The sequence below is a fragment of the Mytilus edulis genome, chromosome 8 (genome assembly GCF_963676685.1).
Source record: "Mytilus edulis chromosome 8, xbMytEdul2.2, whole genome shotgun sequence".
NCBI lineage: Eukaryota > Metazoa > Mollusca > Bivalvia > Mytilida > Mytilidae > Mytilus > Mytilus edulis.
In genome coordinates this window covers 54,740,193-54,754,042 of record NC_092351.1, presented here as the reverse complement: position 1 = coordinate 54,754,042, position 13,850 = coordinate 54,740,193, and the positions used below count along the sequence as shown (strand labels likewise).

The window sequence follows — 13,850 nt, the reverse complement described above, 5'->3', positions numbered from 1 at the left end:
AAGATACTTTAATATTTCCAGAAATGAGCGTGTTTGTAATATGTGTAATAAGAAAGTAATCGAAGACGAATATCATTTTATATTAGAGTGTGATAAATATGTAAATGTCAGAAGTAAATATATTAAGATATATTATTATAGAAACCCATCTACCTTCAAATTAGTTCAATTACTATCTGTAAGAAATATTAAAGAATTAAATAATCTGGGTAAATACCTCTATGAGGCAGAGAAAATTCGTAACACTTGATTTTGTTATGAACCTTTATTATCAATGTAAATTGTATGCCAAACTCCACTATATATTAATGCTGTATATGTTTATGTAAACTGTATAATTTGTGTATGTATTTAATCCTATGAGCTGTATATTTGCTTACGGAATAAAGAATTATTATTGTGACCCCACAGTTTAACAAGTACATAGTGACAGAGACATATAATACAATTGGATTATATGTCTCTGATAGTGAGCAGTTGTCGTTACAGACACACGTTCACCTAATCTGCCCCAGTCAATGGGATAATTTAAGGTCGTCAATCAATGGCCACAACTACACTGTTTTGAATATGATTCTATTGACAAGAAAAAGAAAATAAAAGCAACTAATATCTATTATTTTTTATTCTAAATTTAGAAGAAAAAAATTAACCCCCCAAAAAAGCCATGCCCCATTTTTTATATAGATCCCCTTAAAAAAAACCTTTTTAGAATGTTTTCTAATCGGGAAAATATATTTTTGGGTGTGGGTGCCATATGGAACTTTATAGCTAGCGTATAAATCAAAATATAGTTTACTAATTATAAAACTGATAAAGACTGTGTCATACGAAATCTACCGAATACCGTGGGTGATTGATTTCAAGGGCTTTTTGCTTGAATGGAAAATGTAAAACATTTCCTTCACTGTTCACTGTGGCACTTATAACCGGCTTCCTTATTTACGTCAGTTTTGAGTTTTCAAAAATTTATCATTTTGTTTGATTCCGTAAAAAAACAATTTACTTTTAATGACAAAAAAAATTGAGTAAATTACTTCTCACGTGATTTTTGTAATTGAAAATACGATTAATTTACCCTCTTTGAATACGTAATACACACACTTTGTCTAATTTAAATGCAATTGCATTTGTAAATACTATTCATAATATCTTTATCATGTTTAAAAAGGTAATTGTTTGTACCTTTAAATATTAGATTGTACAAATGTATAGCCGTATATACAGTTATTGATCTAGATTTTACCTTAATTGTTAATTTCTTCACAGACGACCTATTAATTGTAAAAAGATACCGTAGCGATGCAAACATTGAATTCCACACTTTAAAAACATTATAAAAACATTGCAATGGTTTCGCAATAAATAAATTTCATTTCAAATGGACCTAACAATGCAAATACCAATAATACACACCAATTAATAAAGTGAGTACTTCTTCTTTACCTTTAATATTATTTTCTTATACATGTCTGTGTGTGTATTTGAATACATTGATATTTGTTCTCGATGTTTTGTGAATATTAGATGTTTAGTAGTATTCAGTGATCGTCGATGACCGTCGAGTACGTACTGTTTGCACAATAACATTCGGTGTCTAGTGATACACAACCAGTAAAAGACAACATGTTGCTCCGTCCCTTCTAAAAGAACAGTTTGTACAAATGCACGGGTGTATGAAATTAAGGAAAAGAACACAGGTCAAACAATTGTAGCGACTGGTTGAAATGTTATTTTGGAATGACCATCATGCTTAAAAAAACGGCGTGCTTAGAAATACAATACTTTTAAATATGAGAAAGTGGCATAACAGAAATAATAGGTAGAAATGTCAAAATAGGGGCACAGAAGTCAAACTTGTATTCAATCTTAATCACTATAAAAACAAGCAAATATGGAACAAAGAGGCACACAAAGGCATTTAGAAAAAACACATCTTTCGCTTCTCTTTTGTGTCGTCAATTAAGTTGACTATTTTTTCCACGTTCTACGTTCCTATTTACTGTTTTATGGCCCAATTATGGGAATTATGTTTTTCGACCTGTGCGCCCCTTCGTTCGTCCACCCGTTCGTCTGTTTGTGTCGCTTGCGGTTAATTTTTTTTTGTCAAGATAGTTTTTTATGAAGTTTAAGGCCAATTAACTTGAAACTTAATAAACGTGTTCCTTATGATATGATCTATCTTAATTTTAATGCCAAATTAAGAGTTTTGACCCATGCAATTTCACGGTCCACTAAAACTAGAAAATTATAGTGCGAGTGGGACATCCATGCACAGTTATATGGACACATTTTTGTTTATTGATCATTTCATTCTTCTCTTTTCAGTCTAGATACCGATAGTTACATATATATCGTAGACTTATGGAAGTAACTAACCGAAAACAACGCTTTCTTGAAATATCAGTTGTGCTTTTGAGTACCTGCCTCATACATGGTAATGTATATTTATTATGATAGATCAGCTAGACTTGAAATTTTCAAATTCACGCGATTCCTTCAGTTTTTTTATTTTTGATCCTTAATTCACTCCAGTTGCCGAACCAGGCGAGCTTTACACATTTGTTCAGTATTGTGTTACCTAACCCGAGAGGTACGTTATTGCCCAATTTGATTATTCTACCGTTAGCAAAAGTGTGGTTCCACTCACGAGATATTAAAATTCATCAAAGTACATGTTTTTATTTATCCCTTCTTTAACACATTCTTCTATATATTTGGTTTATTTTAGAAACACTAATGAACGATGTTGTTTTTCAGCCTTTGAACAGATACATATTATTTATTTATTTATTGTACGTAATCTACAAGCAATTCTCTAAAATCAAAGGTTTTAACCAAACAAAATAATATATTTACCTTGATTTGTTGAGGATAGACTTCATTCCTCTACAATTATCGTTCTTGTAGGCTAGATATCAACTAGCCTTGAACATCTTCAAATTGAATATTTTAACTACCTCAATGTAATTGTCGTTCTTGTAAATATCCGTGATTAACTGCTTATAAGGGAAACCAGTATTTCAAAAAAAAAACCATTTAATTTGCGTGTGTAAGAAGGCAAGGGTGAGTGGGAAGGAGTAAAGGGCCATTTTGAGCAAAATCCGCTAGTTGAAAGAAAGGCTAACAACATTGCTATGAAAAAAAACACTCCCAGACTCCAACAAAATACCTCCAAAGAAGTATATCGATTGGACAGCATGCGCCCAATAAACATAAACTCATGTTCTTAATTGGGATAAACAACAACTCCAGTTCTCGCAATCACTTCTATTTGCTTATTTCAACGTTTTTACAATGTGTTGTACAACTTTTGGGACAAATCATATCAAAATTATAGAACACTTCATCGACTCTAATTGAAAATATGGACAATTTTATGTTTAGGGGGTCTTGCAATCTTTGGACAGCTTTCGAAGTGCTAATTTTTAATTGTTAATCGTTTTCAACTTTTTCAGTGCACGTGGTTGTCGTTTGTTTATGTGTTTCATATTTGTTTTTCGTTCATTTTTTAATACAAATAAGGCCGTTAGTTTTCTCGTTTGAATTGTTTTACATTGGAATATCGGGGCCTTTTATAGCTAACTATGCGGCATGGGCTTTGCTCATGGTTGAAAGCCGTACGGTTACCTATAGTTGTTCATGTCTGTGTCTTTTTGGTCTCTTGTGGATAGTTGTCTCATTGGCAATGATTCTACATCTTCGTTTTTTATACTATACTTTAAAATTCATTACCCAAATATTTTGTCAGCGTCATTGTATCCCTTCACTTACTATTTGAGGCATAAAACATGGAGTTACATCTGGAAGGGGTATAAAAATATTGGAAAGTAACACACTGTCCACACTTGGAACTACATTTACATTCGTGGACAACGAAAATCAAGGGACGACAATTGTGGTCTCGGACCAAGTAAGATAAGATAAGAAAACTTTATTTTGATTCAGCATAAGTACAAATAAGCAACACAAGCTCTAATGAGCTTTTGACCGAATATAAAAACATATAAATAACATAAAAACAGTGCATTTTGACATTAAAAACAACCTGTAATACAAAGTTGGAATCTCACATACATAGCATGCAATAAAAATAAGCAACACATTTTTAAATGAAGTAAAAACATGCTTGACCAGAGCAACCTAAAGCAGCGTAAATAATAAGCAGCTCAAGAATTATCAGCAAGCAGAACAGCGACATTCCAAACTGTTCCAGGACTGAACAAGACTTTTAAAATGTGAAAAACTGTACCGTAATGGGTTGAATTTACCTGTTGAATTTCAGGAATATTTACATACCTGAAAGAATATTTAGATTTTTTTACATTCACCAGATTTTGTAAGCACACAGGAGCTATGTTGTTTATAATTTTAAAGGTGATGGCATAACAGATGAAAAGGAGATTTAATAGGGATCAAAACACTTATTAATGAATAAAAAATAAAAAAAGGTTTTTAAAACAAAGCTTTACTGATTTTTGCATATCGTTACAGTAACTGGTTACTGGTGTTTGTGCATGTGCAGTATCGCCTTGCTTTAACTTTTATAAAATCGTCACTACTGATGGTTATCCGTCAAATTGTGCAATTATAAACAAGAAAATGAGGTATGATTGTCAATAAGACAACCCTCCACAAGAGACCAAATTACACAGACATTAACAACTATAGGTCACCGTACGGCCTCCAACAATGAGAAAAACCCATACCGTATAGTCAGCTATCAAAGGCACCGATACGACAAATGTAAAACAATTCAAATGAAAAACTATCGGCCTAATATATGTAAAAGATGAAGGAAAAACAAATATGTAACACATCAACATACGCAACCCAGAAAGACAGTTTTATTTTTTATTTTTCTTTATTATGTCTCTTGGTTTTCAAGATTTGATTTTTATAATGGTCACTGAAGTTTACAAATGAAATGAATTTCAATTTTTGTAGTTTCTGCAGATTGTGCAGGTCTAGTATCGACTCTTATTGCGGATTATAACAGTTATAAGACCGTCACTACTGACGATTATCCATCATCTTATGCAAAGTAAGTGGTACCATTAAAAATTTAACTGGATGTACCACGTCTTCAGATTGGCTGAAAGTTTTTTTTTTGTCTATCAGCTCGTAGACATAATTTTGTGTGACCGTGACGTCATCCACGTTTTTTAACTCCTTAAAACTGGAAATCAGAATTAAACATTTTAAATAATCCGTTTCACGGGTTATTTAGTGTCCACATGATGGATGTTATTAATTTTTTCTTCAACGAAATATTACAGTCATTCTGTAAATCATAGCAAGTTACCGCCAATTTAGTAACAATCAATTCACGAGTTCCCACAACATACATGTATAAACATATCCTTAATTACAAAATATATTCTACAAGTGAGGAAAGTTGAATCGTTAAAAAAAAACACTATGTCAGAGTTGGTACTAATATTTCTAGAGAATTGTATTGTTTTGACCTTATTTTCTGCCAACATTTTTGGTAAAAATGTGAGCTATGATTCTCAATGCAAAAATTTATGTAAAGAGGGTAATTTTCGCAAGATGTCATTGGTCATTGCAAATTGCGAATATAATTGGGAATGGAAACGAGAAATGTATCCAAGAGACAATAAACTGATCAAAGAGCAAACACAGCTCAAGACCACCAATGGTCTCAACATATCGAAAAAATCCCGCACCCGGAGGCGGTATTTAGCTGGCCCCTGAACAAAAAAGTGTACAAGTTCAGAGAAAATTGACGCCACTAAACTCCAACCGAAATTAAAAAATATACAAGACTAACAGAGGCCAGAGGCTTCTGACTTGGGACAGGAGCAAACACGCAGATTGGGGTAAGCATGTTTTGTGAGATCTTAATCCTCCCAATATTAATGCAGAATAAACAAACATACTTCAAAACGCACAGAACAATTCAGTATGAAATATTTTATATAATGTTTTTTGTATTGTTTCGTTCAATTTTCTATTCAAACTACATTTAAAAAATAATTAATTCATGTCATACTCTATGCTCATTTTAACATGGGTAGGCATTATATTTGTCGATATCTTACATTGAGTGTTAGCGATTTAAATGTGAAAATGAGCATATAGGTTTGCAAGAAGGCATATTTTGATTCTAATAGGACACATACAGTATTTATCTTGGTCGAATTTCAAGCTGCGAAAATACCTTAACAACTAATGTTTTGCTGTTCTCGTTTCTGTAATGTTTATTGGTCGTTAAGGTTACAATTAAGTAGAATCTTAGTGTAGCAATGCATGGTTTACGCTTGAGAAAGAGTTACACAGATTAAGACGTTTGGCTAGAAAGTCAGTTGTTGATTCCAATGGTATTGGGGTGTTTGAGAGGGATTCTTGTATTCGGTATCGGGAACATTTAGAGAACATCCCCATCCAAAAAATAGTGTATTCGCCCTGGAGTAAATACGTGGATGAGGAATACAATTCGGGTTCTGTCGATATTCTTATTTAGAAGACCAATGTACAAGAATAGGCACGTTACATAACTGTAGATGATACTGTCACGGACAACTTGTTCTAGGAACAACTTGTACTGGGTACAAGTTGGTCTTACATAGGAGGTTGGCAGAGCAGACTGTCCGCAAAGCGGATTATGTAAAATGTGAAGAGTCAAAAATTAGTTTTATGGTTCAATAAAATCAAAATAAATTATTGCCATTCATTATAAATAAATTTCTATCAAAAATAAGGCTCAAAGAACTTTTTATATTTTTTATATTAACAATAACAACGTACACACATGTTGGCGTATGAATACACAACGTCAGAGTGGGCGCGTCGCCATCAAAATTGACAACATTGAAAATAAAACTAATAATTTTAACCAATCAGAAGACAGTAAAACACCAAATTTATTTATAATTGTATGTATATTTATCTGTTGTTACTTTATATCGGCAAAGTGCCCGTGTGCATATTTTAGTTCATTGAGCATTACATAGATAGTTGTAGTTTTTAGTATTGCCGTATTGTTTATAATGGACAACTTGGATCCAATTAATTACTGGAACGGACGTTTAAGATCTAAACAGCTTGTTACACGGTACATTTCTATCCCCTTTGAGTCTGTTCATTACATTTTCATTTTTAATAAGTTTAAAACCGAAAAGCTTTGCATAACTTGCTAAAATATATATATATATATATTATTAGAATACCAATGCTATGAAAATAACGAAAACATATTCAAATTTGAGCGCATGCGTCAAGCTTATTTTGTAATAAGGAGCGAGGTCATATTAAAATATTTATTTTAAATTTCAGGTTTTTTTTATACCATAGCAAATCTTTTCATTTCAGCCATCTCACGTGTGAATGGAAGATTGATTCGGGATTACCAGGAGACAAAGTTGCAATAAGTTTCCTCGCCTTTAATTTAGAAACATCCTATGATGAATTGAAAGTTTATGATGGTATGTTATATGTCTATATGTTTACCTGATTAAAGAGATATAGGAGTGCAAATGAGACAACTCTCCATCCAAGTAACACTTTATAATTTTAACAGTAAACTATTATAGGCCAAGTTACGGTCATCAACACGGAGCTTTGAAATGAATCACAAAATTGAAATACTTTCAGTTACATATATAGCCCATAAAAGAATTGTGTATTAACTTTGTGACATTCTAAGTATAAGGATCCACGCAATGTAGTACATATAACATTATTTGAATTGACTTTTAATGACCTTTATTTAATGTAAGAACCGGTTTGCAATGAACTCTGTTTCCATTAGTAGGTGCGATATGAAAAAAAAACATGATTATACATAGAAAATATTCCTCAGAGTTATACTCATTTTTTTAAGAGTTATTCTTTGAATTCAATTGAAGATGAAATTCATTTTCTGATGGCATGTCCAGCATTCGAACAACAACGACAAGTTATGCCAAATCTGCTATAAAAACATGCACTTATATAAAAAAAAAAAACAGAAAATAGTATATTTCAAAAAAGCTTGCTTGCGTGAATATTATAGTTTACTTGTAATCATTGTATGTACATGTACTATAGTCTTTATGGGCGGATGATTGGTTTAAGAAAGTACATTTTAGGTGATAGTGCGTCGTCAAGTTTGGGGTCTACATATACAGGAAGTCTCGATGATACATTTTACATATCGACTGGACAATACCTGTTTTTAAGGTTTACGACTGACTTCTCTGTCACGTGGTCAGGATTTAAAATACAGTATATCACCATTAAAGGTAAGAGAACGTGTTGTAATTTCTTTCCGATTTATTTTTTAGAATATTCGAATTTGTTTCATATTGGTATGCCATTTTCGCTTGATTCGAACTTCTATTCTTTGTCATCTTTATTACATGTTTAACAAAAAGATGAAATTATAATCGAATAAATTCAATTCAATCGAACAGACAGCCAAAAAAACGATTTTATTCATTCCAACGATCAAGTTGGTTTTGCAATTTCAGTCTTCATTTATGATCCATGTTTTAATGACGTCATATACTTGTAGTTTATTCATTGCTCACTGTATAAGGGTCGAGTTAAGGGGTCTTTATTTCTGTAGTCTTTAATTTTTCCCTTATTATTTTTTATCTTTAAAAATAATAGCTATTCTGTACTTGAATACTGTATACTGGACACCCCGTTATTCTCTGTTTTTTTGTGGTTTTTTTTGTTGTTTTTTTGGGGTGGGGGGGGGGTCCCATTATTTTCTGTTCCGTAAACCCCATTCACATCCTGCTTCGTTTATATGTTATTTTTTTTCTTTTTCAGGCAGCATCCTAAAACCTAACTGCGCTGATACCATAACTTTGGACGAATCTTCTGCAGGCATCGAACACCAATATGCTTTACATACCTTCAGTTCGCCTATCACAAGTTTGTTGTAAGTGTTTACTTTCTTTGTTTGTTCGTTTGGTGTGTTTACAATGTACGCTTTTGATTTTACCATTTAATAAGGAAATTTCCGTTATTTTACTTTTTGTTTGATTTTTTTAAAATTAATAAGAAACTCATTTGTTTTGACTTTATTTTTTATTTATGCTTGTTTTTCGTAGTTTTTTTTTTTAGGTTGGTCAATTTTCATGAGTGTGTGTTGGTGTGTTTTTCGACTCCATTAAAAAAGGGGGGGGGGATATTGGATGGTTTTCTTTTTAAATTTTCATTTGAACGAAAATGAGTTGATATATGCACTGTACGGGTGTATATATGTCGTGTACAAGTTGCGATTTTGTACAGGTTATAACATGTACAAAAATATTGTACATGTTATAACTTGTATAAAATGCAAAAATACAAGTTATAGCATATACAAAAGTACCTCGTACATGTTATGATCTGTACAAAATATTGCTGAAAATGGTTTTAACTTGTACAAAATCGAAAAATAAGGATATGTTTCTATTATCACAACAGATGCTTTTATTGACCTCAATTATATTTTCATAACTTTTTTATTGTTCCTTCATGTTAGTGTGTTTTGTCCTTTTTTATACAGTTAATGTCCAGGGGTCGGTATTACAAAGCATTCCTAAGACTTGTCATAAGATATATCTTAGGACATGTCTTATGATCCTCTTATGACTGTCTATGGACATATCTTTATTTGATGAATTATAATTGTGAGTGTCCACTTTGAAGGCAATAGTAAAGTACTTCCATTCTAGTTGACACTAAAAGACATAAGAGGATAGCCAGGACAGATGTGTCTACAAATAAAATTGGGAATGGAAATGGGGTATGTGTCTTAAAGACAACAACCAGCCCATGCAGCAGACGACATTCAAAGGACACAAATACATGCTTTCAAAGTAGAGGATATATATATCTAAAACATCAAAATGACATTCGCTTCATGCAATGATCTTATAGTGTATAAAAAAAATTGAGTTATAAATTTACATAAGTCATGCTGAAGGCCAAAAATGTTGAAGAGTAGATCCAAAGATATTGATAATGAAGCGTGGTCCAATGAAAACCATTTCAGCTCTCTCTTGCTTTTACAGAGTAAGCATATAAGACATTGTTTTAGTATTTGCATGCTATAAAACAAGAGGGAGGAGTATTACCCCAAATTATTAGGCATCGTTCTTAAAATTTTTGAAAGAATTTAGTTACTAGTATCTAATGTAATTGTAATTGAGAAAATGCAAGCTTTAAGTAAATAGTGTCACACTTTTTTAAGCCATGATGGACTACATAAAACATACAATTACATGAAAACACATTTTGCCATCATAAGTCATGAAACATATATTTCTGAAACTTTGTAATCATTGCCCTCCACAGAAAAAGACACATTCTGTCCTATTTATTGTTGTTCTTTATGCATTGGTGAATTTAAATGTATATTTTACTTCATTAAGATTTATCTTAAATTTTGTACAAGTTAAAACCATTCTTAAGCAATATTTGTAACATATATAACATGTATGAGGTACTTTTGTACATGTTATAATAACTTGTATTTTTCCATTATACAAGTTATAACATGTACAATATTTTTGTACATGTTATAACCTGTACAAAATCGCAACTTGTACACGACATATACATGTATAAGCAAATGGCAATTGAGTCTTAGTTTATTAAAAGTTTAAAGTTAAAAGATGGCGGTTTTATTTCAAAGTTATGTACAATAAAAATGAATTCAAAGAAAGCTGTTAATAAATTATAAACAAATACTTTGCCTTGAGTAAACAACTATATTTTTTTTTGTAAACAGGACATATTAAACTTGTAGCTTTATTAAAATATGAATTAATACATTCAGTGTATACGATATTAAAACAAGTGACCATCTCATTTTTTATGAAGCGTGGAGGGATTTGAAAACAAACAGCAGATAAAGTGATAGAGCAGATTGTTATCACGAGAGAACATTGTGAACCGAGGCGAAGCCAAGGTTTACAATATTTGTTAAAGGGGTAAGGATCTGCTGTATCACCCTCTTAGCATTGTGTTATCTACTCTATTATACTGAATGCTCTGATGTTACTATTTATTAAATTGCATATTCAAAGTTATGAACTATGACGACATAGTGACCATCTGTATTTGATAAAGCGCACAATTGATCATTGACAAGCGTCTAGCTATGTGGGATAAGGTCAAATTTCTCCATAAAGGTTTATGTACCCTTCTGTAGCCATTTTTGTACGAACTTTTCAAACTTCAATTGTATCAAAACTACAGATATAATGAATAATAGAGATAGACCATTTTGTACATATTCCAAGGGGAAACTTGATGCAAAGCATTATTTTTTACTGTTCCATTGCATTTAATAGAAAAAGAGGACTTTGTGGCAAATAAATCAATATATACAAGGAGATGTAGTGAGACTGCACACAAAAACACAATACCATCAAAACAACTGTTTCTTGCATAACAGAATAATTTATATATGCGCGTTAATTAAACAATTCAACAGTTTTTATGAAATAAGTTTAATATAATCCAATATAATTATGTTTTATTTTTTTAGTTGTGAATGGACAATTAATTCGGCAGCAAATGCCCAATTCTCGATAAATATTGTATATACAGACTTTGACGATTTCTCAACCTACACTTGTGATCAGACAACGGAATTCGGCTTATCAGTATGGGAAGGTATGATAATAAGCATCAACATTTTCTTTTTCGTTAGCAATTCTACTATTGATATTATGCGTTAAGCTTCAGACGCCTCGTTGTCAATAAATAGAATTTGATGCGACTGTCATACAAGTGAGAGGTTTAGCTAGCTATTAAACCAGGTTCAATCCACTATCTTCTACATAAGAAAATGCCTGTACCAAGTTAGGAATATGACTGTTGTTGTCCATTCATTTGATGTGTTTGGGCTTTGATTTTGCCTTTTGATTAGTAGGTACTTTCCGTTTTGAATTTTCCTCGGAGTTCAGTATTTTTTGTGATTTTACTTTTTATCTAGTGTCGTTTCACATCACTAGGTCGATACTGTTTGTGGACGATCAGTCTACTAGGCTATCTTCAGTCATGGTATTGTCAGTTCGTTTATGATTCATGACTTTGAATATTCCTTTGGTAACTTGGTAATGCCTCTGCTGGTGGATTATTAGTCCCCGAGGGTATCACCACCCCAGTAGCCAGTACTTCGCTACTGGCATGAAAATATGGATTTTTTTGTGTTATTAAAATTTACTGTTACAAAATGATAGAAATTATTATAAATTAAGGAATGTATCTCCCTCATGCAAAGCTCTGATTCCTTTCACGGATTTGGCTATACTTTTTGGACCTTTTGGATTATAGCTCTTCATCTTTTATATAAGCTTTGGATTTCAAATATTTTGGCCACGAACATCACTGAAGAGACATGTATTGTCGAAATGCGCATCTGGTGCAAGAAAATAGGTACCGTTAATTTTATTGCACCTCTCTAGTACACTCTTGATAGAACTGATAAGTGATTCACAATTTAAATAAAGACTATTTAACTGTTAAGATTGAAAAATACTCTATAAAAATGGTCCTTGTTATTACTGGACCTCTTAAAATTGTGTTAATAAATTTTGTTAACAGTAGAAAATGCAAAAGGAATAAATATCAGTAAATTTGAGGTCATTTTGTTCATCCTTATAGCTGTTAACTTCTTGGTAAAAACAAAATGATATTGTAAGAAATTTCTGTGATTTTTTTTTTCTTTAATACGGATCATCTTATATTTGATTTATGTGTTAAATGAATATGTTATAATTTAAAAATGTATATATTTCAGAAATAACTTAACTGATAAGTATTGACCAAATTATTATATACTATAAATAATGGTTATAGTCAACTATAACATATATATAATTATCAATAAAGATGATATAAATTAAAAAACAGGGGGGAAAAAGAAACGACATCGAGGTGACTAGCATTTAAAGAACACCACAACTTTAAAGAATCTAGAATTTCAATATTTTTAATTTGAAATCATTTTTTTATAGAATATCTGTTATTTTTTCCAGATTCAGTAATAAAATACCAGCTTTGTGACTTTTTACCAGATTCTCTTGTTTCCATGTACGCAACTGGCGGATATACAAATAAAGTGAAATTCAGGACCCCAACTATCAACGGTGTTGACAGAGGATTCATAATCACCTTAAAATATATTGGAACAAGTAAGCTATTATTACATTGATGATGTTTATATTAACCTTAAAGTTTCTTATATAATATTATATATTCTAAAAGAGGAGCGAAAGATACCAGAGGGACAGTCAAACTCATAGATCGAAAATAAACTAACAACGCCATGGCTAAAAAAAGAAAAAGACAAAGACAAACAGACATGTAAAAGTACACATTACACAACATAGAAAAACTAAAGACTAAGCAACACGAACCCCACCAAAAACTTGGTGTGATGGCATGTGCTCCGGAAGGGTTAGCAGATCCTGCTCCCCATGTGTCACCAGTCATGCTGCTCATGTTATTAAAAACAATGTTTCTAACCTTCAACAACTTTTCATACATATGGGTTCAACCTGTTTTTTAGGCTTAGTTATTTATCTATTTTCAAGTCTGGAAGATACGTAATTTATAATTAGATGTTATACGATAAAGTTATAGCGTCTAGTCACCTACAATCAGATTTTATAATGGTGAATTCATTATTCTTTTCGTTTATGAAAACTAAAGACTAAAAATTATATGCATTCAAGGACTTTTTCTTGACTTTTTATCGTCAGGAACAATCATACGTAAATATTTAACAGCCATGTACGCATCAAAACTTTGAAACGATAGGAGTTTTATGATAAAAAGGAACCTTCAACATGTACAATAATATCCCAATTTTTCACCAAAGTAGTTTCCTTTTTTAT

At 31.7% G+C, this 13,850-nt stretch overlaps 1 protein-coding gene across 1 annotated transcript in view; it reads left to right on the top strand.

The window, feature by feature from the left end:
• The first annotated feature begins 1,265 nt into the window (after positions 1 to 1,265).
• Positions 1,266 to 13,850, top strand: part of LOC139485899 (bone morphogenetic protein 1-like) — a 28,755-nt gene continuing 16,170 nt past the window's right edge. Inside the window, exons 1-8 of the mRNA XM_071270555.1 lie at positions 1,266 to 1,427; positions 2,329 to 2,437; positions 4,948 to 5,044; positions 7,336 to 7,448; positions 8,094 to 8,246; positions 8,782 to 8,893; positions 11,495 to 11,622; positions 12,990 to 13,145. Coding sequence (XP_071126656.1) covers positions 2,365 to 2,437; positions 4,948 to 5,044; positions 7,336 to 7,448; positions 8,094 to 8,246; positions 8,782 to 8,893; positions 11,495 to 11,622; positions 12,990 to 13,145 — 832 coding nt within the window. The 5' untranslated portion in view covers positions 1,266 to 1,427; positions 2,329 to 2,364. The remainder of the gene's footprint in view (positions 1,428 to 2,328; positions 2,438 to 4,947; positions 5,045 to 7,335; positions 7,449 to 8,093; positions 8,247 to 8,781; positions 8,894 to 11,494; positions 11,623 to 12,989; positions 13,146 to 13,850) is intronic.